This window comes from Crocodylus siamensis, chromosome 1, assembly GCF_052110815.1.
Source record: "Crocodylus siamensis isolate JL-2025a chromosome 1, ASM5211081v1, whole genome shotgun sequence".
In the NCBI taxonomy this organism is placed as follows: Eukaryota; Metazoa; Chordata; order Crocodylia; family Crocodylidae; genus Crocodylus; species Crocodylus siamensis.
In genome coordinates this window covers 303,960,351-303,986,738 of record NC_143395.1, presented here as the reverse complement: position 1 = coordinate 303,986,738, position 26,388 = coordinate 303,960,351, and the positions used below count along the sequence as shown (strand labels likewise).

The 26,388-nt window shown below is 43.9% G+C and overlaps 1 protein-coding gene across 3 annotated transcripts in view; it reads right to left on the bottom strand.

The window, feature by feature from the left end:
- The window catches only part of SH3RF3 (SH3 domain containing ring finger 3), a 381,928-nt gene that overhangs the window by 116,581 nt on the left and 238,959 nt on the right, over window positions 1–26,388 (bottom strand). For all 3 annotated transcript variants that reach the window (XM_090021443.1, XM_090021453.1, XM_090021464.1), the window contains one exon: window positions 15,196–15,471. In XM_090021443.1, the coding sequence (XP_089877569.1) occupies window positions 15,196–15,471 (276 nt within the window). The remainder of the gene's footprint in view (window positions 1–15,195; window positions 15,472–26,388) is intronic.

The following is a 26,388-nucleotide window of genomic DNA, read 5'->3' as shown; positions in this document are numbered from 1 at the left end:
CATTACCTGCCAGGATAGTGTAAAATGGATTGGCATGAAAAAGTCAGCATTTACTAACAACCTTATTATTACTGATAATACGGTAGCATGTAAAAATCCTAGAGAGTCTGTGCTTCAAAGCCCTTGACAAGAGGAAGGGTATGAAAGGTAACAAAGGCCTGCCTAGTCACAAAAGAAGCCACTGAACAAAAGATGGTCTAGAACAGTGGTTCTCAACCTTTTTTTTTTTTAAAACCGGGACCCATTTATAAACACTGACGACCAGTCCCAACCCAGTAAATAGTTTAAGTAGAAAACAGCCCCCCGGCCTTGCCTGTACCCCACACTCCCAACCTGTTACCCACCACCGCCAGGCTCCAGCCCCCCAGGATGTGGGGCAAGGGGGTGCATAAGTAGGACACGGTGAGCCCCAAGCAGCTCCCTGCAGGCTGGAATTCTGGTTTCCCATATTTTTCTCCTTTAAATGAGAATCCATTTTCAAAGTTATTTGATGTATTTTTAAAGCTTGTTCGCAACCCTTTCATATATTCTTGTGACCTACTTTTGGGTTGTGATCCATGGATTGAGAAACACTGGTCTAGAACCCAGATCTCTAGCCTCTCAGTCCAGTACCCCCTGAACTTCAAGGCCGACCTGTTACATGCAAACACATAATATGTTATTCCCCCAACTCCACTCAAAATAAAATAAGTGTGGTAATCAGTGGCAACTCATTTTCCAATTGTGAGTGTTCTGTGTTGCTACATGTTATGTTGCTACATGTTATGTGTTGCTTGGCCCTGCAGGAGGAAGGGGCATGGCCCAGCCGCAATCCGGCCCCATATGACATGGCCCCAATCTGGCTCTGTGGGAAAAGGGGGTGTGGCTTGGCTCTGCAGAGGGAAAAGGGGGCATGGCTTGGCCCCAACCTGGCCACGCAGAGGGGAGAAGAGGGCAGAGATTCATGCTGCAGAGGCTAAGCCCCAGGTCCTGGGGCTGAATCATTTGGCTGGGCCTCCAGCTGACTCCTCAGGTGCTGCTAGCTAGGATTGGGCCCTGGGATGACCTGGCAGGTGCTGCTGGCTGCTCACCCAGACCAGCTTGAGAAGAAAATGGAGGTTGGGTAGTTTGGCTTAGTTAGCAGCACCTGTAAATCCTTCTGCTAGGGGGTTAACAGAGCAGCTGTAACGTGTTGCTTCCTTACAAGTGCAGCTGCTTGTTTTCTTCCCCTGGAGAAATCCCATACTTACCAGTATTTTCAAAGAAATATCTTTTTTCTGTATTCTGCTTTTCAAAAACTAGGTACTTCATTTGGCAGCATATGGTATGTGAGAAAATACGGTTTGTTTCAGTGCAAAATACTGACCCAGTTCCTCATATGTGGTCAAGAAGTGCATAGCATGTTTCAGGAGAAGGCAAATGCATAGAAGGCTCCAAGCAACATCTGCCATTCACTCATCCTCAAACTGGCTGTGGACTACACTGTACTCCTGCAGCATGTTCTAACATTCATGCTGGCTGCCAGTGTCCCTGAATGGATGGCACTGCAGGTGGGGATCAAGTGCCCCTTCTCTTTCTGAGGCAAGGAGCTGAAGAGAATGGAAGCCCTGAGGTCAGTTCTGTACCAGGGGAGAACACCCTGACGTTCAAAATAGGCACACTGCAGAGAAGAACCTAGGGCCGTGTTTAGATCTTTTCAAAACAGAACTCTCATGCTATTCCCACCGCAGCACAGGTGATGTGATTGATTAATAGACCAACAGTAAGCATTTCTCTAATGAATGAAGGTGTACAAAGTAGGAAAATGCAAAACAGAATGGATTGATTAGTTTGCACCACTGACTAGGAGAATGCCTGAGAATGTCCCATTTTTGCGTGAGTTGAATGAGCAAAAAATGGACAGCAAGAATAACATGGTACCAACGCAATCTTGGTCAACCGTTTGGTCAACTATTGTTTAGTTTCTATTACTTATTTATAGTAATGCATGCTCTGAAGTAAAATGAGTTTGTTTTTGGCCTCCACTATAGGAAGGATGTGGATAAATTGGAGAGAATCCAGCAAGGGCCAATAAAAATGGGGAGGGGGCTGGGGGACATAACTTAAGAGAACAGGATGATGGAACTGGGCTTATTTAGTTTGGAGAAGAGAAGACTGAGAGAGGATTTAATAGCAGACTTCAACTACCTGAAGGGTGCTTCCAGAGAGGATGGAGCTAGGCTGTTCTCAGTGGTGGCAGGTGACAGAACAAGGAGCAACGGTCTCAAGTTGCAGGAAGGGAAGTTGAGGTTGGATATTAAGAAAAACTCTCTCATGTGGAGAGTAGTAAAACACTGGGCAGGTTACCTAGAAAGGTTGTGGACTCTCCATTCTTAGAGGTTTTTAAGACCTGGCTAGACAAAGCCTTGACTGAGATGATTTAGTTGGGAATGGTCCTGCTTTGAACAGGGACCCCCTGAGGTCCCTGCCAACCCTCATTTTCTAAGATTCTACCTCCTGACAAATCTCAGTGAAAGCATGTGGAATGACCATGAACTTTTCTCTGCTTCTTATAAAATGTGTGGCTCAGAAAAGTACAGATTAGCAAGACTTGACTCTAGTCAACACTGCTTCCTGCAGACAAAATCAAAAACAAGATAATGATTAGAAAAAGCTCTTGCTATGTAAATCAAACTCTGAGCCCTTTCACCCTGAGCTGCTCAGTTCACTGATTGATTTGCATTACCATTTCTTCATGCTGGGTTCATTATAATAACCTGGGACTGGAGCCAGCACCTGTTGTCACTGAACAGTCTTGTAGAAAGGCACATAGAAGTGATTCTGGTACAATATGCTACAGTGCCTTAAAGTGTATCCTATGATGGTGGCAGAAAGAACTGGACAGAATGAATCGGAGACATTTTAAAGATGAAGTTCTCCATTAGATTTTTCCCTTATTACATCAAACCTTCCCTCATACATTCCTGTAGCTTCCAAAAAATACTACTTGTTCTTTTCTCAGAATGTCTGAAACAAAAGTTCTGGTCTTTCTTTTGTTGGAAATGCAATGGCGTATTTGCTTGTATAAAGGATAGAACTCTCTTGGTCAATAAAGTCAATAATGTTAGCTATTCAGACCAAGAATGTTCTTTTTTGCAGGTGGTTCTTACTTTAGAGAAAATACCTTTGAAGCTAGGATGCTTTGGCAATGGCTTTCGCTTGATAGAAGATGATTACGTTAGCATTGCACTTTGCAGCTTTGGGCTGTACGCATGTGCACACAACTCAATAAGTCCTTTGATTCATTCACCTCACTAATCCATAAACAAAAAGACAAGGGAACACAGCCAGCCACTGTGTTCATCAGCTATTTATTACAGCTGGAGGGATGCATGGAGAGTTCATATTTCCAAAGAAGGGTTCATACTTTCAATTTTCAGATGAAACAGATACTACTCAATTCCAAAAGCTTTTCTGAACAGACTATTTCTGAGGTGCACAGAGAATTGCCAATAATATGTCTCTGCAAAGAGAAAAGCTCAATTTCTGCATAACTCATACAAAAAACAGAGCACTGTAAATGTGGAATCTGTAACAAGTAAGGGTGAAGTAAGGAAATTAAAGTCATGTTTAGGCTACAAACATACAGTGGTGCCCAGCAGCTGAGACAGCCCCAAACATGCCAGGTTGCTATGGGTATGCAACTTCCTGGAATGGAAGCATGATAGCTGGGTCTACCTGATTCTGAGGGCAGGCTAATTTGCTGCCTTCATGCTGAGAATCAGTGCCCATTACCCTGCTTATGGTGCTGCGCAGATTTAGCTATGGCGTGAAGAAGAAAGAGACACATATACCATAATGTTGATTTTAATTTGATTTTAATTGGATTTTTATGGTTGTCTCCCTAGTACAGCTTTGTAGTCCTCTCAAGTGGGTGTGGAGGACCTAGACTCTATAGGTGTTTGTAGACAACACTTTAAAGCGGCTTTAAAGCAGGTTAAATGCCTTTAATGGCATTGCTGCTTGCACATTTGGTGGCGTATTGCATGTTAATTCCAGCCACTGTAGCACACTCAGCGGCGTAATGTGCCTTAAATGACTTTGCGACACAGAAAACTACTTTGGGGCGCTGCAAAGTAAAACACCTCCGAAGAGTTTTAGTTTCCTACCGTATAGCCACAGAAGGAAGCACCAGGTTCTGTGTGGCTCAGGGGCTGTGCAGGCAGACTGTGCAGGCAACTCAGGAAGGTGGTCTCCACAGCAGGAAAAAAAAAAAGTGACAAGCCTGATTTTAAAAAATGCTCTCCCCACCACGGAGCCTGCCTGAGCTGTGCAGGGGCTTGGTGCTTCCCTCTGTGGCTGTGGTGCCCTCTGAGACTGTCCAAGCCAGGTGCCTTTAGGAGGGGGCCGCCTGGGTAGGGGCCACCGCTGCTGTGGAGGGAAGCACGTTATTCCTGTTCCCCTGTGCGCTGCCAGGAGTGACCAGGAATAACGGTCACAAGCTGGCGGAGGGTAGGTTTAGATTAGATATTAGGAGGCGCTACTTCACAGTCAGGGCGGCTAGCGCCTGGAACCGGCTTCCAGGGGAAGTGGTGCAGGCTCCTAGCCTAGGGATTTTTAAAAGGAAGTTAGATGAGCACCTTGCCGGGGTCATCTGACCCCGGTGCTCTTTCCTGCCAAGGCAGGGGGTCGGACTAGATGATCTTCCTAGGTCCCTTCCGACTCTAGCTACTATGAAACTATGAAACCAGGCCCCCACTCTTCCCCCCTACAGCTCAGGGACCACTTGGCCTGCCAGCAGCTCGCTCTCCCCTCCCCGCCACTAGAGAGACAGGTAAGGATCGGGCTCCCACATGGGTATACACAACACAGGGGTTTACTTTGCCCTAAACTGAAGCAGTGTTTTTAAAACATAACCACTTCCATTTAGGGAGAATTAAACTCTGGTGTTGTGTACAAATGCCCTATGATCACTTTGTAGTAGATCAAAGGGCAGCTTTTGAAAATGAGGTCCACTTCCTTGAGAATGATATTGGAAAGTTCCATAGATCACAACAAATCCCAAAATGCCAAGTGAAAGTCTTTATTTACCGAAAACTACACAGAATTCCCTCGCCTGAGGTATTGTTCTCATATTCTGGATTGGCCCAGGTTTCAATGCCTAATATTTTACTACCTTAAATTAGTTGGACAGCAGTGCTACCTATAAATTCTTAGAAAGGTTCCCAAAAGGACCATGAATAGTAAAGAGCCAACAGATCTCTTGGAATGCCACTTTAACTTTCTGTGCTTTACTATTTCACATTCAGTAAATTGATTTCCAAGCAGCACAAATGAATATGAGCCTATTTCAAAAGCTGACTGCATCTACCATAGTTTCACAGTGACATCTTATGCCCTTTTATTGTTTATTGTCAGCCAAGTGCCTCTGCATTAGTCACTACCTGACAGTCTTTTTGACAGCATTGCAAGACCTGACATCCCATTTTATAACCATTGTCAGAATGGAAGTCAAAGATAAATCACTTAAAACCATTTTAATTTCCTGAAAATCAACCCTTTTGTTGAGAAAATAACACAAAATTGCATCCTATAACAATCACGATTCATGGCATGGTATTTAATTGAGTCATTAACTGCCATTAATGCACCGATACAAAGCAGACTCATTTGTTCTGCCATGGAGATAACAACTTTATCTAGAGTATTGGAAAGATTTCAGAGATGGCAGAATGGCACTGCATACTGTTCTGCTGTGCCTACTATCTATACAAGCCAGCTGGCAAGAGAGTCCTCATAGCAGCCTACAGCAGTGACAGCACTCCAGAAAGGGACATGCCACTTGAATTGGAATGCTAAGGAGAGGGGATGTCATTCTGCAGTGATGAACTGGTATTGAAAATGATAGCTCTTGTTACAGTTGGCACAAACACTGTTAAATGCTGCAGCGGCCAGAAGCGAGAAGCTAGAAAGCTGAAGGAAATAAGGAAAGAGACTGATATGATTAAATATATCACTGCAGCAGAGCACAGGAAGCAGTTTATGTTATTTTTCTAGTTTTAATACTCATTTGCCTTTGAGGCACTTCCTTAAAATGGCACAGGGAGATATACAGACAAAGGGTGATCCAGCACAAGAATGAAACTTTGGGCTAGTCTCAGACCTCAGGCTAAATTTGAAGTAACTGCATTACAGTCAGTGGAATTAATCTAGCTTTACACTGGCCTAACAGAGAATCTTGTTCCTTTCTGGATTTATTGCTTGCTGTTATGTATATGTGCACTCGTGCGTGTGTGTTATGGCAAGATACTGGGATGCTGAGTTTAAAAAAAAATCGTCCAAAAGATATGTTGACTGGCACATCCCAAAAGATATGTGGTAAGACTCTGATTGTATTTATACTGTATAAATTAGGAGAAACTCTTCTGAAGCAATTGGAAATAAACTAGTGTAAAACTAGTATGAGACTGAAACTGTCTTTGCAAGGCTTTGTCTAGCCAGATCTTAAAAACTTTCAAGGATGAAGACTCCACAGCCTCTCTGGATAACCTGTTCCAGTGTTCTCCTAGTGAGAAAATTCTTCCTAATATTTAACTTAAACTTCCTTTCCTGAAGCTTCAGAGCCATTGCTCCTTGTTCCATTATCAGCCACCACTGAGAACAGTCCAGCTCCACCCTCTTTCGAACCACCCTTCAGGTAGTTGAAGGCTTCTATTAAATCTCCTCTCAGTATCCTCTCCTCTAAACTAAATAAGCCCAGTTCATTCACCCTTTCCTCAGAAATCATGTGCCCCAGCCCCCTCACCATTTTCGGACTCTCTGCTGGACTCTCTCCAATTTGCCCACATCCTTTCTGTAGTGGGGGCCCCAAAACTGAACACGGTACTCCAGATGTGGCTTCATTGGTGCTGAATAGAGGAGAAGAATCACTTCCCTTGATTTACTTGCAATACTCCTACCAATGCAGCCCGGTATGCCATTGTCCATCTTTGCAACAAGGGTATACTGTTGGCTCATATTCAGCTTATTATCCACTGTAACCCCTGAGGTCCTTTTCTACAGAGCTGCTGCCCAGCCAGTCAGCCCCCAGCCTGTACTGGTGCATGGGATTGTTCCGTCGTAAGTGTAGGACTTTGCATTTGTCTTTGTTGAACCTCATGAGGTGCCTTTTGACCCAGTCCTCCAGTTTGTCTAGGTCACTTTGAATCCTAGCCCTACCCTCCAGCATATCTACTACTCCCCCTAGCTGGGTGTCATCTGCAAACTTGCTGTGGGTCCGCTCTATGCCATCGTCCAGGGTATTGATGAAGATATTGAACAAAACTGGCCCTAGGACTGACCCCTGGAGCACTCCACTTGATACCTGCTGCCAACTAGACTTCAAGCTATCGATTACTCCTCTCTGAGCCCAATGCTCCATCCAGTTTTCTATCCTCCTTACAATCCATTTATCCAGTCCATACTTCCTTAGCTTGCTTGAGACCATGTTGTAGGAGACGGCATCAAAAGCCTTGCTAAAATCAGGGTACACCACATCCATTGGTCCCTCCGCATCCACAGGGACAGTCATCTTATCATAGCAGGCAATCAGGTTGGTCTGGCATGACTTGCCCTTGGTGAATCCATGCTGACTGTTCCTAATCACCTTCTTCTTCTCCAAGTGCTTAGAAATGGATTCCTTGAGGCTCTGCTCCACCACCCATCGCTTCTTCTTGGTGTTGGCTGTCTCGATCCTTTCCACCTTGGTGAGGCCTCACCTGTCCTCCTCCACCAACGGAACGCAGTCCTCCTCTCTATATCTGTTCTCCAGACAAACTGCTGCAGGTAGAGATGAAGATTTCTGCTTGCTGCCAGAGGTCACAAGCTTCCAGCTTCCACCCTCCTGGGAGTCCATGTCCTCTCTCAACTCTAGCGCTGCCTCTGGTAGTTGTTCCTCCACAGGCCTGGAGGTCTCCAGCATCAAATCAATGAACTCCTCATGACAGAGGATGCTTTGGAGCCTCACCACCTCCTCCTGTAGCTCTCTTGCCTGTTCCCTAAGAGATACCACCAGAAGGCATCAGTCACACAGCAGGCACCCCCTTACCTGGCTGTCACCAGAAGGAACCTGCAAGCCACAGTCCCTACAGCACCAAACCTGGACCTGGGTGGAAGCCTCAATGGTGAGCGGTCCTGCCTGGACAGAAATGTCACAGGTGCGAGCAGAGTCAGAGGCAGTGGTTCTGGCATTGTGACGTCCTCCAGCCATTTCTCTGGTCTCTTAATCTCCTACTGCCCGTCTTTGAAGCACAGCTTCTCTAGTGAGCTCACCTGGAAGCTGGCCTGTTTACTACTCATTGGGCCGCAAAGAGTTTTTTTGTTGCTACTTCCTCACATCAGCTGAAAGGCTCTCCCCTCAAAGACCAGGGGAGGGGGGTAAACTGATCTGTGAATTGACCAGCAAACTGCCTGCAAACTGCTTGCCCTGTTTGCTGCCCCTGTTCACTGGCTTCCTAGTTGCTTGGGGAGTCTTCTTTTATACCCTACTGAGTCTGGACTAGCTCCACCCCCTTAGGACTTCTGTCAGGCACAGGCAGCAATCACTCAGCCAGCAACACTCTTGGCTTTGAAGAGCACATGCCCCAAACTATCACAGCCCACCACAGAAACACTCAGCAAGCCAAAGGCACTGGCAGCTCTGGATCACTTACCTTCCCTGGGCAGGATCTGATGCCTGGTGCCTGGCTTCTTTTCCTCTTACCCTTCCTCCTCTTGCTCCCAGCAAACTGCCTGAAAACTGCTTGCTCTGTTTGCTGCCCCTGTTTGCAGGCTCTGCGGCTCTATTTTTCTATAAAAGAGCTAATGGCTAAAGGAACAAATTGCTCATTGAGTCCCTTAAAAGCTCTTTGACAGTAAGGGAGATCCATCAATTGCATTAGCTGTTAGACTGGTTCAGAATGTTGGCCTCTTTGTGCCCAGTTAATTCTGGAGAAAAAGGAGTGGAACCAGCATCCTGTTGCCTTTTTAGGTGTCTAATACAGTTAAGGTAATTGGGAAGGAGAATACTATGTGCACAAAGGTGGGAAAGCACTGATTTTTTTGGTTGTTGCATTGGATCCCCAAGTTGGGGGGAAGGGGGTGGAGAGAGACTTTATACCCATCCCACAGCCAGACATTAAAAATGATTAAAAGTGATCCTTGCTTACTTACCGTAGAATTCTTTGGAAAGCTGAATGCGGCCTATAAGACAACTACAGGGCTCCTGATAGAGCCCTTCCAACAGTAACTATGGTATCTTAGTGTTATTCACAGAGGAAGTCAGATTTCATCATCTTGTACTCCTTATTTTGGGGGAGGGGGAAATGGGCATCATAAATTTGGGAAAGGAAGAATCAGAGGGAAATCTAAATAGTTTTACTTTGTTCTCCATGGCTATATACACAAATATTCAACAACACCATGGCAAACAGGAGGGGGAGAAAAATGGCATCTGGTTTCTGTGGCTTCATGTTAACATCATGAAGCACAACAAAAGAAAATAGAATACAATGATCTGGAAAAGACCTGCATTCAGTTTCCTTAGTCTACCTTCCTTCCAGTCCAGTATTGCTCCCTATTAGACATAAAGGCTAGGGACAGACATTCAAAAAGCTTGAGCTTGAATTGATTCAATCTTTGCAGGTTAGTCTAACCTGGCTAGGCTAAACCAGTTTGGAACTGCAACTGAAAAAAAATGTGGGCACATGCCTGCGGTGGCTCAGGCTAGAAGTTGAGGGGCACTAGAGCAGCCCTCCCTACCCTTCCACAGGACTGAGCTGAGAGTGGGTGGTGAGGCCCTGGCAGGACATTCTGATTAGGGAGGGATTTTCCCCATCCCCACCTAAGCAGCCCAGCAGGGAGCGTTTATCATCCCTAACTCAGTGTTTGTTAACCAATTAAGAAAACAAAGCCTCTCTCCATTAGTTCAAGCTTTTCTTAAACAGCTGTTCCAGCTACCTGTTGATTAGCTCCAAAAAGCCTGCCTGCCTTTGTCATCTCCCACAGCATAGACTATAGGCAGCAGCATGTGGTATGCTAGCTAATGCTGAGAGGTTTCTGTGCAAGGCAGAGGGAAGTGGGGAATCCCTGCTTGAAGGGTGGTGGTGGTGGTGGGAAGCAGGAGGAAGCCAGGCAGACCCTGCTATGTCTGCAGTCTCTGACAGACCTGCAGCCAGGGAGCAGAGGGGAGGAGCCTGCTCTGCTGTGGAGCAGAGAGCAGAGCCCCACCCAGGGCTACAAAGCACCTGGGATTCTGGGAGATTCTGATTTAACTTAAACCAGGAAGGGGTCTGGGACAGACATTGCATAAACCAGTTTGACTCAGATGAGTTAAGCCTCATACAACATTCAAGCAGGTTTATCTCAAACTGGTTCCAGCCATTTTCAAACTGGTTTATGTGCACTGAACATCTATTCGGTTACAAATTTAAACCAGTTTCTGATCACTTAAACCAGCTTATGTCTAACGACTCTCCCTAGCCTTAGTAAAGTCTAATTTATATATTCCCTGGCACTTCCAAGGACAACTCTTTTATATAATAATAGGCCAGTTCTGTTCTTGTTTATAATAATAATACACTGATGCAATTCTATTTCCTTAAAAAGAAGGAAAATTCTGTAAATAAGCTCCGGATCAGGTCCAGGATCTCCAGAATGCAAGCAGAGACTCTCAAACAATAAAAGGAAGAGCAAGACAACTATTTATCTCTGACTGATAAATCATATCTGTGGCAACACTGTGTGTGTGCTGCTGAACAGATCAACTGTCTGCTGCAGCATAGGATAAATGCTGGTTAAACAGGAACCTTCATCAGCAAGGCAACTGCTAAAATTAGCATAGAAAAACCCAATGAAATGAAGACAAAAGTGAAGTCCTGAGATGAAAAATAGATTATTCATTGTCAGGGAGTACAATCTATGGGACATAAAAGTAGTTACAAGGTGACAGTTTATACAGTGGAAGAAGCTGAAGGATAAAACAGCAGTAGAGCAAAAATCCAAGTCCCCTAGGCAGAATAAAGCAGGTATGGACAAAAGGATGAGGGAAGATGATAACATGATAAAAAATTATTGTGAAAGCAGTTAAATACTCAGGAGAAAAAATCTGCCATTGAAAACCCTGGATGCTCATGAGTATGAGGACAATACATACACAAATAGGGTAAATATCAAGAGGAAAACTGTATATCGGGTAACAAGTACACCGAATGAAAAAAGGAGCTAAAAAGGTCTTTCAAGTACTAGTACAGGAGGGAACAATCATTTCTTACACTAATAATGTTACTCTGGCCATGGCAGAAAGTAATCTCTACAGCTGCTTGCAGACATTAAAAAAAACAACTAAAAAAACATGCTTTAATGGAAAAAGTAGTACAATACTTCAACCCAGCTCTGCAGCATCTGTAAAGATAAGGTGCTTCAGCAGGGCTTTTTGGGGCTTTTAGCTAAAGATGATTCAATCAGATATTAGATATAAGCGCTAAAAGAGCTCAACTATACAGCCTGATCTTTACAGATGTTGAGCAAGAAGAAACATGCTGCCTCTTCTGGGTATGTATGGGGCTCGGTGTGGGAATTTACTGAATTTAAAGTAAAGCACCATTTTACTTTAAAATGGTGGGGAGGGTTATGTCTGCAAGCACCCTAAGGTCCTACCCTGGCCTAACTAGTTAAGACAGGCATGAGCTTTTGCAGGTAAGGACCTATTTCATCATTTGGCTGAGTGTGGTGCTGTCTATGAGCAGAAAAGTGGTTAGTCATGTTAGTCTGAAGTCAAGGTATGGACCAATGTATATTTTAGTTGCTTTAAAAAGGGAAGGCGAGCCGATGTTGCTCAGGAGAGCACATCAGCTGGTAGACTGTAACTGATCCTGCTGTGATAGAAGTAAGGTAAATCACTCTAATTTTGACCCTGATTGGAACAGAATTAAAGTTGGAGTGGTTTTGCTACATAATCATATAGACATATCCCGTGCATCATAACAATTTATATTAGTATCTTTTGATTTTGCTACAATTGAGAAATCTCATATTAAGAAAGCAAGGAATAACTTCAGAAGTAGAAGGAAGAGTACTTAGGAAATACATCATCACTACTAGGCCTGGGTGAATAAGGAAAGCACAAGACAGGTTTACAATAGTCCAAAAAAACTGGTTTAGGGGCAATTTTTTTTTCTTAATATTTTATTTTATAATAGTTTTAAATAAGAGCTTAATAATTACTTATGAGATATAATACAAAATAGCATACTACCAAGTGACTTGGTGTCCTAACTGATGAAAACAGGGTGCTATTTGCTGTCATGCTATGCTGTGGTAACATACAAGTTCTTAATCAAAAAGGCATACTAAAAAAAGAGAGGAAATTTCTGTTCCTTCAGGACCTCATTAATATAGTTCAGCTTAATTTTCTCACAATAAAAATAGTTACAATAAACACATTTCTGCACCACATTTTGATTTAGATAAACACACATTTCCTGATTTAAAAAACAACATTCATCCAGAAATTTTTCAACCCTTCCTCACTCTAGATTTTGATTACTTTTAAGAAAAAAACTGCCTTTCATTACTGAAGTAGTGGCAGTGCATTGTCTGGTGGACAGCAGTGGATAACGTTCATGAGAAGATGACATAAATGCTGTGTCAGCACCCCTGGGATTTTTGAATATAGATCTTGTGTGTCCACAGGCTGAAGCATAGGTTTCAGCACCATGTGGCGGCAGACTAGACACCAGCCCCAGGCCAGCTTAGGCCCTATCATAAGGTTTCCAATGGGAGATCATGTGACCTGGGGGAACAAATGGAAGCCACCACGCCTCAATGGGAGGACTATAAAACCCTCCCATTGCCTCTAGGGAAGTGATTCTCAACCTTTCTGGACTCAAGGCATCCTTCATTAGACTCAAGGCATACTTCCATATCTTTTGTGAATTGAGTGGTACCCAATTTCAAAACCTAAGCTATATATTTATACAGCTTACCTCCTTGCAGAGAGGCCATGTAATGGGGGTGGGGAAATGGCCAGGCAGAGGTAAGCCTGAGCCCGCACTTACCTGCTTATCTCTTTACACCTTGGGGCACCCTTCAAACCATCTGGTGGCACCAGTGATTCTCAACTAGGGTGCTGTAGCACTCTGGAGTGCCCTGAAATTTCAAGGGTGTCACATAGTGCTGGCACTGTTAGGTGTGCAAACATGATTCATAAGATAAGGCTAGAGTATTTTAATAGAAACCCATATTGTTAAAAACATTTTGACCTATGGTAGTCTGAATTATTTGCAATAAAAGAGTTGCTTTGTTATTTTTTTCTAGTCAAAAAGAGTGAAAACTAAAATCTGGCATTTTCTGAAGGGTGGCTTGAATCTACGAAGGGGTGTCTCAAATCTGAAAAGGTTGAGAACCACTGCTCTAGGGCCTTGTCCTAAAAGCAGTGTTGTCATGTATTACTGTCTTGGACCATCCAGTCTTGTTCTCTGACCTCTCCCTCATTTATGCACATCTCCAGACAGAGTTTCACAAGGCATCCACAAGCTCCTTGGACTCAGTCAAGGAACAATAAGCATTGGCCATGTGCTCTGCTCAGTGTCATCCACTTGGAGCTTTCACTGACCCATGGTCCCATCCTTGTTTTCTTTTTTGAGTTAGGGACAGAAGTTACACATAAACTGGTTTAAGTAATCAGAAACTGGTTTAAACCTGTAACAGAACACAAGATCAGTGCACATAAACCAGTTTCAAAATGGCTGAAACTGGTTTAAGATAAACCTGGTTGAATGTAGCATCAGACTTAACTGATTTGGGTCAAACCAGTTTATGAAACTTATGTCCCAGACCCCTTCCTGGTTCAAATTAAATCACAGTCACCCAGCATCCCAGCATGCTTTGCAGCCCTGAGCTGGACTGTGCTGTGTGCTCCAGAGAGCAGGGCTGCCCCACCCCTTGCTCTCTAGCTGCAGCAGTAAGAGCTGGTTGAAAAGGTGCAGGGGTGGGAAGCCCAGCTGGGGATGCAGCCCAGTCTATGATGGGGGGAGGAGAGAGGGCTGCCCCTCCCTCTAGGCAAACCCTGACTGGGGGCTGGGGCCAGGGAGGGGGATTAAACACCCCTTTCCTGGCTAAACTTACTGCTGGCTGCAACTGTGGACTACAAAGTCCAGAGGCACCTAGAAGCAGGAAGAGGAAGTGATGAGCAACCCTGCAGAGTCCTGCTGCTGTTATTCTGGACTGCAAATCCCAGAGAACTCAGGGCAGCAGGAAAAGGAAGTGAACACACAGCCAGACAGCAAAGCTCTAGGGCCCCCTGGCTTTGGGCCTGAGCCAGTATAGGCGTGTGACTGCATTTCCTGAATGAAAGGTAAGTGCCTGTTCACTTCTGTTTCAGTTTAATCTGTGCAGTTGAGATTAACCTACACAGACTGAACAGATTCAGCCTTGGACTTTTTGACTGTCTGTACCTAGCCTTGCTGTCCCTAGCACACAGTTGCTATGCATCCAGTGGCCTTCCTAACTGAGGGATACTTCTGGTTTTCTTTGTGTGCTGAGGCCCACTGTCCTTCACTTGCATAACAAATAGATCTGTCTTTGACCTCCTGGCTTTGATTCACTGCATCCCTGACCATGATCTTGTCTTGGCCCTTGTCTTGGCAACCCAGCAACTGGAGGAATACATTGGTTTGACTTCAGCTACCTGACATCTGGTGCACTCTGCTCCTGAAAACCTCAGTAACATCAGTAGTTAAAGACTGGTCAGTATCTTGCAGACTTAGCTTTACCTCAGCAGGAAGAAAAATTTAGAAAGCAAGGAAAGCTAATGAGAACACAGTGTACTGTGCACAATGGGGCTTTCAAATACAGAGGAAATTCATCCTCCTCCTCCTCAGCATCACCACCATATCTTTTCCTCCAACTTCTGTGGGTTTCAAATATATGCCTGAGAATGTCACTTGTCTGGAAAACATATTAAGGCACACAATGCTGTATGTTGATTAGGAAACTCTGTTATGGTCACATAACTTCAGTAAAACAACCCTGCCCATTAAATCTCTTTACAAAATTCCATTCACAAGGAAGGGAGGTTCTCAACTGCCAACTATGAGTACATGACATTGGCATTTAACCTTTATGCCGGCAGGTTTCCAGGCACAACAAACCAAACATATTTTTAATTATGTGGGTGGGTAATTACTGAAATAAATGAAAACTTATATATATTTTTTTTACCTTGGTAAAGGTCAAACAGTCTTTGTCTTGATCTTTATCCTTTATTTCAAAATCGTAAAGTGCTTTGCCCTGAGGTGGAGCTTGTGGAAGGGGCTTGATACACTGAATGTAGCTGGCTGGAAAGAAGCCATGGTTTCCGTTGAGCTCCCCATGATACCAATTTTCATCCACCTTTCGTCGCAGAATGATAATGTCCCCTTTGTTAAACTTGAGGTCACCGGCTTCTTTCCCCTCATAGGTGTAGAGGGCTTTACCATAAGGAAGTTGAGAAGCACTCTAAAAAACACAACATACATTCATTTTAAGTAAACTCATGACCCAATAGGCAATAAGCACTAGCTACTTCCAGGTTACTATAAAATAACACTCCAGTTTAAATTTAATGAAAAACTAGCATGAATACAATTAGGAAAAAGTAGAGAGTAAGTGAAAGTGGCTGCATCTACATGAGATGTATAAACAAGTAATAAATAAATGCACAGTAACCTGAGTTACTGTGCAGTAGTACCAGCGAATGCCTTTTTTGTGATGCTACTGAGCAGTAGCCTAATACTACTACACAGTAGGTCGTATCACAGTTTTTGCCATGTGATGCTACTGAGCAGTAGTTCCTTTCATATTTTGTTTTGTATTTTGCCTTATTTTTTTTAGAAAGAAAATGTATATGCATAGATTTTCTGTTTTTGTTTTATTCAAATAATGTGTTAAATACTTATATTGGGAAGTTATTTAGACCCCAATACAATAAAATAATTAATCAAGTGCTCAGTCTTAGTTATGAATGGCTGACTCCCTTAATGAGGATGTCAAGAGAAGGAGAACTAAAAATAAGGACAAAGTCTGGTTTTGCTGTAAGTAGGTACATCCTAAAGCATGAAGGAGATGATCAAGTGAAAGGCTATGGAATTTTAAATGTTAGAACAATTTAAATCAGAGTGGAACCTAAGGATTTTAACTATGGAAAGGGGGGTCTGTTTATAAGTATTTAGTACTAGAAAGATATGCTGCTGACAAAAGATAATGCCAAAACAGGAATGAAAGAAAAAACAAATAAGCAAACAAGATGAAATAGAGGTAAAGTAAGTCTTAGACCAGTGATCTTAGAACAAAGCCCAGACCACAAGAAATGGACACCCTGAATAGAAAACACAAAATAGAAAGAGAAAAAGGGCAAGGATTGAATATTGAAATGCTCTACAAGGGAGATCAGAGGAGATTTTGTAAAAGCCTCCATCTGTATATGGAAAGAGAACCATTCAAATCAGGACAGAAAATGTTGGAGATTTCTTGAGGCAAGCAATGAGCATCTCTTGTTCAATAGGGCTGAATGCTGCACTGAGGTCAAGCAAGCTGAATAATTTTTGGATTTGCTACAATAACTGAGGACTTTACTACTTAAGAAAAGGGTGTCTCATTATTGCAAGAGGATGACTGAAAAGGCAACTTGTTTTTGTCTGGGCAAGCTGATCAGGGAGGTGGGTAATTGAAAGCTTGGACTTATAACATGAACTCTGCAAAAGAACATTAATTCATGAAACATGCACTAGTTGTCATGTGTCATTCCCTCTATATAATTGAATTTATATATAAAGTAAGAACAATTAGAACATGGCATTTTCTGGCTATTACTGGCCTGATATGACACAAATGACATTGAAAGAGTCTATTAAATCTAGATCCAGAAACATAAAGACTTCCAATTATTCTGTTCTTTAAAAAATGTATTTCATCTGGAAATTATCAGCTTAGGTTTGTATTACATTATTAAGGTTTTCAAATAATTTTGACCATATACTGTATCTTAAATGTGTACTATGCCTCCTAGTGACTACAGAGTGTTTGTGATCAAGGGAAAAAAGGGCCTTGTCACATATTAATTTTAGGTGGCTCGTGGAGCTCTTAACCCCTGGATTGGCCATACATTAACATCTGAAACTAATTTTAGGCATAGTTGAGGCATTTTAAAGTAACACCACTCCAAGGCAGGCTTCTCTCTGATCCATCTTACCAGCTCATTTTCTATTATTGCATAACAACTCCCCAGAGATGAGCTGCCCAATTTGCAGTCCTTTACCATCCAGGATGCAGTGTCCCCTTCCCCATCCTCCTGTCTATGTAGAAAAACTATTAATTCCTATACTACTGCATAGAGGGCAGTGCTGGCACCAATCCAACTCCCCTTCTGACCCCTGAGGGTGTGATTTTCCCATCTCCTGGGGTACAACACCATGAAAACAGCCTGCAGAGAACATGCCAGCTAGCAAGGTCACAGATTGAGGTAGAGGGTAGGGAAACAAGGTAGGGGACCAGATCAAGGACCCATGAGCTGGGGCTTCCTTCCTGGGGAAGGGGCAATAGCTTCCCCAAAAGTCCCTTCCCTCACCACTCTGAACTTTTAGTTACCCAGAGAAGTAAAACCAGCACCCCACACACAACGATCCCAATCCCAATTTATTAAAATATGAGACCTTATTTAATTTACTTCCTCTCTGTTTTTAAGTTCATTTTTTTTACTTCTTTTTATTTTATCCCTCAGTGACTGACTTCATTTTACCATCCATCCCATATCCTCATCTCCTTTCCACCTTCCATTAATTACTCATCCCCATCCTATTAACTCTTCCCCTTTCAGCATCATGTTCTTTTTTCATGTTTACAACCCAACTCTCACACCATCCCATCTAGAACAGGGATAGAAGTCTGTCCTGGCTCATCACCAGTAATAATAACTCACTGTTGTAGCTCCTAGTTGGTCCCCTGTTCACCAGCCCTCTACTGGCAAGTCATTTCTGTGCGAGGTGAGGACACCCAGAGAAGGTATTTAGCCTTAAGGTGAGACTGTTCCAAACCTGAACTAGCACCAACATCAATAAACATTTGAGCAGCTTGAAGTTCAATATGTAACAAGGCCCTGAGTGTAGCCTACAATTACAGAGCCATATGAGGCTCTCACCCCGTTCCCATTAAAAAGCTGGGGGACTGTGGCATCAACTCCTACACAGTCAGATGGGTCGCTAACTGGCTGAAGGGCCGCACCCAGACAGTGGTGGTGGATGGGTCATTTTTGACCTGGAGGGATGTGGGCAGTGGGGTCCCCCAGGGCTTGGTCCTTGGGCCCACACTGTCAACTTCATAGGTGACTTGGACGAGTGGGTAAAAAGCACCCTGTTCAAATTTGCTGATGACACTAAGATGTGGGGGGAAGTGGGCATGCTAGAAGGGAGGAATAGGCTGCAATCAGACCTAGACAGGTTACGGGGATGGGCCGATGGGAACAGGATGGGATTCAACACTGACAAGTGCAAGGTGATGCACCTGGGGAAGAAGAACCAGCACCATACCTACAGGCTGGGGAACTCCCTTCTTGTCAGTGCAGAGCCAGAAAAGGATCTTGGAGTCACTACTGATGCCAAGATGAACATGGGCCAGCAGTGTGGGGATGCAGTCAGGAAGGCCAACCACACCTTGTCATACATCCACAGATGCATCTCAAGCAGGTCCAAGGAGGTGATCCCCCTCCCTATGCAGCGCTGGTCAGGCTGGAGCTGGAGTACTGCATCCAGTTCTGGGCGCCGCACTTCAAGAGGGATGTGGACAGCATTGAGAGGGTCCAGAGGAGGGCCACTCGCATGATCAGGGGACAGCAGGGCAGCCCTACAAGAAGAGGCTATGGGACTTGAACCTGTTCAGCCTCCACAAGAGAAGGCTGAGGAGGGATCTAGTGGCTTGTTAGAAACTAGTCAGGGGGGATCAGCAGGCATTGGGGGAGTCCCTGTTCCCCCAAGCACTGCCAGGAGTGACCAGGAATAACGGTCACAAGCTGGCAGAGGGTAGATTCAGACTGGACATTAGGAGGCGCTACTTCACAGTCAGGGCGGCTAGGATCTGGACCAACTTCCAAGCGAAGTGGTGCTGGCTCCTACCCTGGGGGTCTTTAAGAGGAGGCTAAACACACACTTTGCTGGGGTCGTTTGACCCCAGTACTTTTTCCTGCCATGGCAGGGGGTCGGACTAGATGATCTGTTCAGGTCCTTTCCGACCCTAGAAACTATGAAACTATGGGCTACTGTGCAGTCAGCATCTCCTGCAGATGCACTTTAACTTTTACTTATTGTGTTTGGGATGCAAAGTAGAATATTAGCCATATTAGTAACTAATATTGTAAATTCATACTGTATAAACTGGAACTCTACATTCCATGAGAAAAACACTACAAAACTTCTTTAAGCTTGCCTTAATTTTAAAGTCACTATTAGGTATACAGAACAAAATCAAGTTTGAAGAAAATGGGTCAGAAGCTTTCATTTAATGAAGAGGAAAAGTTGAAAAACTTTTAGATTTAATTTGTTCACACAGGTCCAAAGATATTTTTTTGTACTTGAAATCTTATCCTCTCCATCTTTTCAAATCTCGCCCAAATCTCATGCAGTTTATTAAGAGCTATTTCATATAAACAATTTTATGTTTAAAGATTCTGTTGTTGTGGATTATAGCTCCTAAGGGGAAAAAAAACCAGAATAAGTAGGATGTATCAAATAATTCCCTCAGAATTAAAAATGGCTGAGGAAATTTTGCAATTCACAAAGCATGAATAAGTAACTCTAGAAAGTGGCAGCTTTAGAAAGTTAATGAGAGTGTGAGGTTATAATAGAAAATTATGTGCAAAATTAAGTATAATTTATAGTTCTATATCAGACTATTTCCCAAAACATTTTAGTGATCTTATCTTAAATTTGCTCCCTCCCCCTCTCACTTACACATACACACACACACTGAAAAGGGCAAATCTGATTATCTATACACGAGCCAACAGGGAGTTATATGCCTGCTTCATCTGCAGCGCTCAGCAAAATTCTTACCAACTTAAAGGAGATCATAACAGAGCCTGTAATGTAAGTAGGTAATAGCTATCTGTTAAGCTTTGACCTGTCAAGAGTCATAACTGAAAGGACAATAAGCGAATTGAGGGAGATCCCACAAATAAAACAGGAGATTTTCCAGAATGCTTCCATTTGGGCCATACATATTATGTAATTTATTAAGGACTATTGCATAGAACCAGTTTGATGTTGTTGTGCATTAAGGCTGTTAGGGAAAAAATGGCATAGGCAGAATGCATTGAACTTTCAGAATTAAAAATAGCAGAGGAAATTTGTCAATTTGCAAAGCATGAATAAGTAAGCCTAGAAAGCAGTTGATCCTTACCTAAGCTTGTGACACCAAGGCCACATCTACACAAGATGCTACTGTGTAGTGGTTACTGCGCATTTATTCAGTACTTGTATAAACTTGTTTTGTTTATACAAATACTGAATAAATGCACAGTAACCCCAGTTACTGCACAGTAACACCAGCAAACACCTTTTTTGTGACACTACTGTGCAGTAGCCTAATACTAGCGTGCAGTAATGTCTCATCACAGTTTTTGCCCCAAGGGACCTGTAGAAACGTTTATTCAGGGTCCTTTGGGGGCAGTTGACACTCTACAAGAGTACACAGTGCAGTAGGGCTGGAAGGCTTCTCTTCCAAGTTTCTCTTGGAATGGCGCAGAATCGTCTTCACTTACTGGCAACCCCACTGGCTAGCAACAGATTGGCCCTTACTCCACAACAGAATCAAAGAAAATGAGATTTGGAAGGGACCTCAGAAGGTCATCTAGTCTAACCTCCTGCTCAAAGCAGCACCATCCCCAACTAGATCATCCCAGACAGGGCTTTGTCAAACCAGGACGGGCCTTAAAAACTTCCTAAGATGGAGATTCCATCACCCATTCCACTGCTTCACCACCATGCAAGTGAGAAAGTTGTTCATAATATCCAACATAAAATTCCTTTACTGTAACTTGAGACTATGGCTCCTTATTCTCTCATCTGACACCACTAAGAATATTATCATCCTATGATATTATAGTTTCATAGTTTCTAGGGGCAGAAGGGACCTGAGTAGATCATCTAGTCCGACCCCCTGCCATGGCAGGAAAGAGTACTGGGGTCAAACAACCCCAGCAAGTTGTTCATCTAACCTCTTCTTAAAAACCCCCAGGGTAGGAGCCTGCACCACTTCTCTTGGAAGTTGGTTCCAGATCCTAGCCGCCCTGACCGTGAAGTAGCGCCTCCTGATATCTAGCCTAAATTTACCCTCTGCCATCTTGTGACCGTTATTCCTGGTCACTCCTGGCAGTGCTCGGGGGAACAGGGACTCCCCTAGTGCCTGCTGGTCCCCCCTGACTAGTTTGTAACAGGCCACTACATCCCCCCTCAGCCTTCTCTTTTGGAGGCTGAACAGGTTCAGGTCCCTTAGCCTCTCCTCATAGGGCCTGCCCTGCTCTCCCCTGATCATGCGAGTGGCCCTCCTCTGGACACTCTCCATGCTGACCACATCCCTCTTGAAGTGCGGCGCCCAGAACTGGACGCAGTACTCCAGCTGCGGCCTAACCAGTGCTGCATAGAGGGGGAGGATCACCTCTTTGGACCTGCTTGAGATGCATCTGTGGATGCATGACAAGGTATGGTTGACCTTCCTGACTGCATCCCCACACTGCCGGCCCATGTTCATCTTGGAGTCAATGATGACTCCAAGATCCTTTTCCACCTCTGTGCTGACAACAGGGGAGTTCCAACTTATTTAGTCCTGACTGACAGTCGTGCAACAATTTTTTGCCCATAATAGTCATGTAACTTGAAGGGCTGTCAGGAGTACCAGTCCAGACACCTATTCAGGGGAGACACCATAATGGCACCCCCCATTCTGCCAGAGCCCATGCTTAGGGAACTTGTACAGAGACAGGAGTAGCCTGCAATGCCACAGCTATTGAGCAGGTAGGTAAACACTCAAGTGCTCCCCTTCTTCCCCCCTCCTCTGCCCCCACCTCCAAGTATGTCACCCCAGGTGCCAAAAGTTAAAGATACACTTCTGGTCCATGGCACTGGGAAAGGAAAGCTCAACATATTCAAAATAATGTTATAAAAGTGAGAATGAAGATTTCTAGGAATTGACTTTACAGTATTTTAGGTTGCTTTGTGTACATCTAGGAGTTGTCTCTTCCCATGTCTGTACAGGGCCTGTCAGTTCTGTGTTTGATAGGGATAAGATATAAAGCAAGGGTATTTTTAAAACCTTGATTTTTACAGTATTGACTACTCCTTGATTTCTGGGTATTGTTCTTTCTGGACAAGGATTAAACATTTATATCCATAACAGAAGCATCAGCAACCCTAACTAGGGTAAGCTTTCAGGAGCTATTCTTTTAGGATGGCATGTGGCAGGAGATCAGGAAGAAAACTTCTCCCTATGGCACACTATAGGAAAAGTAGAAACTTGATGAAGCTTTTATGCTTTCCTCTGAAGCATTTGGCACTGGCCACTTTTAGACACAACATACTGGTTTAGATGGACCATGGGCCTACTCTGGTTTGGCAGTCGCTATGCTCTTATGACCGAATCTCCCTGTGAGCTGAGCAACAACACCTGGAGGCAATTTATGCCGGACCATAGCACCATCTGTAATGTCTAGGTTCTGGACACAGTTGGAAAGGATTTTTCATGATCACTACATTATTTATATATTGCACCGCTATAAAAAACCAGATCTAATGGTCATCTCTGCACACAGACATTAACTTAATTATTTTATCAGAAAAAGGGATTAGATGCCTAAGTGTTGTCTCCACTTTGAAAAGTGTACGGAATGGATTTTCCTGTCTGCATTACATTGTAACAGAGCTTGTCACACATAGTGTAGCGTAGTATTATTTAGGTTGTCTAGATAGGGATTTAATTTCACTGAGCACCATCATAACTATCAACTTGATCATTGCAAATTCGTCACACTTTTCTGGATCTGCGTGACAGAATGTGCATCACACTCATGCCCTGGCAGAGCCCAACAGCAAGGAAGAAAGCTCTCAAATGCAAGACTCCCTTCCCCCACAAAAAAACAAACAAACAAAATATCAAAACGCCATAAGAAAGAAAGTTAATGTGCATATAAGCCAGCTGCCCAGTCCCGGTCTCCCAAGCCCTGTCAGACTATTGCCAGTGATTTAATGGCTCTGTCCAGTAACACAGAGGTATTTTCCACCTGCACATTTTAAAGATTAAATAATTTCTTAGTTTTCTATACAAAGGCCTGTATAGTATCAGCTATTTCATTCTAGAAAAAAATTATCCTGTACTTAGTTGAAGGGATACTACAGAATCTAGTTGCCCAGATGAACGATAAAGTGTCCGTGATATACCCTGACCCTGGATGCAGTCAGATGTGCCTTTGAGACATGCTCCTGGATTGTTCTCATACCTTCAGGGGAGCTCCTCAGCCCCAAATCCCTTTATGCCATCTACCCCTTGCATGGGTGACTGGTGCTGCCAGTCCAGGACACATGCCCCCCCAGAGATTACCCAGTGACTGTGGGGGGAGGTCCTCCCATGGGCAATCTCACTGATGGGGGGGTATCCCCCCACAGTCAATCTTGAGACAACTGATCGCTGCAGCCACTTCCAGACATGGCTGCGGGTGCAGTGATCAGCCACAGTGCTCTACTCCCCGGCTGACACTTTCAGGGGGGGCACCGGTGCTCCCACCTGCCCCCCCGCCCGTCGCCTAAGCGGCAAGCATGACCAATCGGGGTGCATCGGTGCTGTCAGGGGGTGCACGTTGCCTTGACCACAGAACAGAACAAGATGCTCCAAGAGTCACTTCCCTGAGCCCTAGTGCCTCAGCTTTACCCACTTCACCTAGGTCTTGCCAGCTTTTAGCAGAACAGATTTTGCCAACTAGAAGAATCATCCTGTTGCAGGACACTAATGTGATCCTGCTCCTTTAAGAACAGAAAGAGCCTGGGGAGCTGAGGCAGAGCTGCACAGCTGCAGGTTGCCCGGGCAGCAGGCTAATGAGGGTATTAGCTGGCAACTGCACCCAGTCAGCTGACCAGAAGGAGGCAGGACCCTGGGCACATATAAGCCCCAGGGCTGGGACTGGCAGGGGTTAGCTCTCTGGCAGCTGCCTGGGGAAGGAGCTCTTGTAGGAAAGGACTACTTAGGGATGCTTGATGGACTGGGCTGCTTCCTGCAAGATTAATAGAGCTCATAAGGTACCTGGGACTTGGAGGCACACAATAAGAGAGAAGTTTACCTCTTTAAAGGGGCAGAGTGCAGCTTCCATTAGTATTGTTATGTTGTAACCCAGGGAGCTTGTTTTTCTGTTGTCTTTTATAACAGTGGACAAGGAAGAGGCTAATAGGGGTGGAGGAGGCCTCAATGAGGCACACAGTTGTGTACAGCCCCAGCACCAGAGTTGTGCAGTCACAGAGGCCAGGGATCCAGTGACAACAGGTGCCAAAGTTAGGACCTGACCTTATCAGTGAGATAATACAGGTACTCCTCACTTAACATCATCCTGGTTAATGTTTTTTGTTATTACATTGCTGATCTATTAGAGAACATACTCTTTTAAAGTCACGCAATGTTTGGTTATAATGTTGTTTGGCCACTGCCTGCTAGTAGATAACTACTGTGACATAACTGGATTTGCTTAACACTGTTTTGCTTAGTCACACTTTTTCAAGACTATAATTATGACATTAAGTGAGGAGTAGCTGTATTTATTTACCACCTGTGAGGCACAGGGCATGGTAAAGGGGAAGTTTTGGAGCCATGCATCTAGCCCATAAGGCTCGAGGTGTTCCGTGAATCATGTACCGTGGAGCGGTACCCAGCAAGGGGTCCAAAAACCCACAGGGTTTAGCAAGGTCCAACAGGACTGTGACGGCGCAAAAGCTCATGGGCAGCTTCCCTATTATTTATTTATACCAACAAAATGTGACAGGCAAGAAAAGAAGGTACCTGCAGGGCAGAACTGACACAGTCATGAAGCCCTAAGGGCATCACTACCATTCCTGGGGACCCTGCACCATGATGCACCCCCTTATCAGGTCATGTGTTCAGCAATTTTAGACCCCTCCCCCCCTTCTGAAAAGAGGTCTGCACGTATGGTTAAATGCTCTGAAAAATCACACTTGGCAATAAATAAGTTATAAAAGATAGGAAAAAAATTTTTTTTTGCTTTTTAAAAAAGCAGACATTAAAAACTCCAATAACCATATGCTGAGTCACAGATGGAGATAAAAGAATCAATGAACCAAAGAAAATACCAGAATGATTATTTTACCTCATCCCTGCACCCTTAGCTCTAAACTCTAAGAATTCCACTTTTCAGCTTAACAGATTAGAAAGCAACTGTTGCCTCTGGCCTTCCTGCACCTTGTCTGTCAGCCAGAACACACAGCCTGCTGAAGTCACTGCCTATGCCCAGGAAAACTCATGACATACACTTGGTCCCATGGCAAGACGTAAGTACAGTTTCTTATCTGTTGATTTACATAAATTATCCATTGGAGCCTTGAGGAGCCCATACTATGCACATAACTTCCTGCCCCCATGGGCATATCTGTTTATCAGACCAGAAAGAAGTCTTTCCTGTTTCAATCATGACCTGATTAACCACTTCCCTACTAAAGAGTATTGGCCAAATACAAAGCATAAAAATTACTTTCATATCAAATACCACATTTCATACAGATGTAATGAGTATAATGCTAAATACAGCTTGTTATTACCTATCTGCAGAGACTACCACATGCCATATTGGTAAAATAAATTCAAGAAAACATGCATGATATCCTATGAACACCTCAAAATACTGTGGGTTCATGACAGTGCCACTGTGCCTACAGAAGACAATTTCTTAAATGTAAAGCAAGATCCCTCTCAGGTATGCACTACATATAAACCATTGCAGAGCCAGGAAAAGTGTGGCATGTATGCTCCATACAAGTTACTTTACTAACAGTGTAAATATAGGGCCTTCTTATTCAAAAGATCTGCTTCCTGTATCTATCCAAGATCAGACCAAAATCCAGCTCTCAGAGGTGGTATTTTTAAATTAACTAGATTCCAACCCGCTAGACTTGGAAAGGTCTGAGGGCCCATGGTGGAAGAAGAAAGGGTTACTTTGAAACACACAGAGATGAACTAGAAACAAACTAGCAGAAAATAATCTGCTGATGATCATAAGACCCCACTTGGATCCAAGAGTGAGCTTCCGGTTTGGCCAGCTTGTTTTTAATAGTTTTTGTACAACCTTATGAAGCTTTCACTTTCCATTCTCACACTTGACTTCCCTCACTCAACTATCTC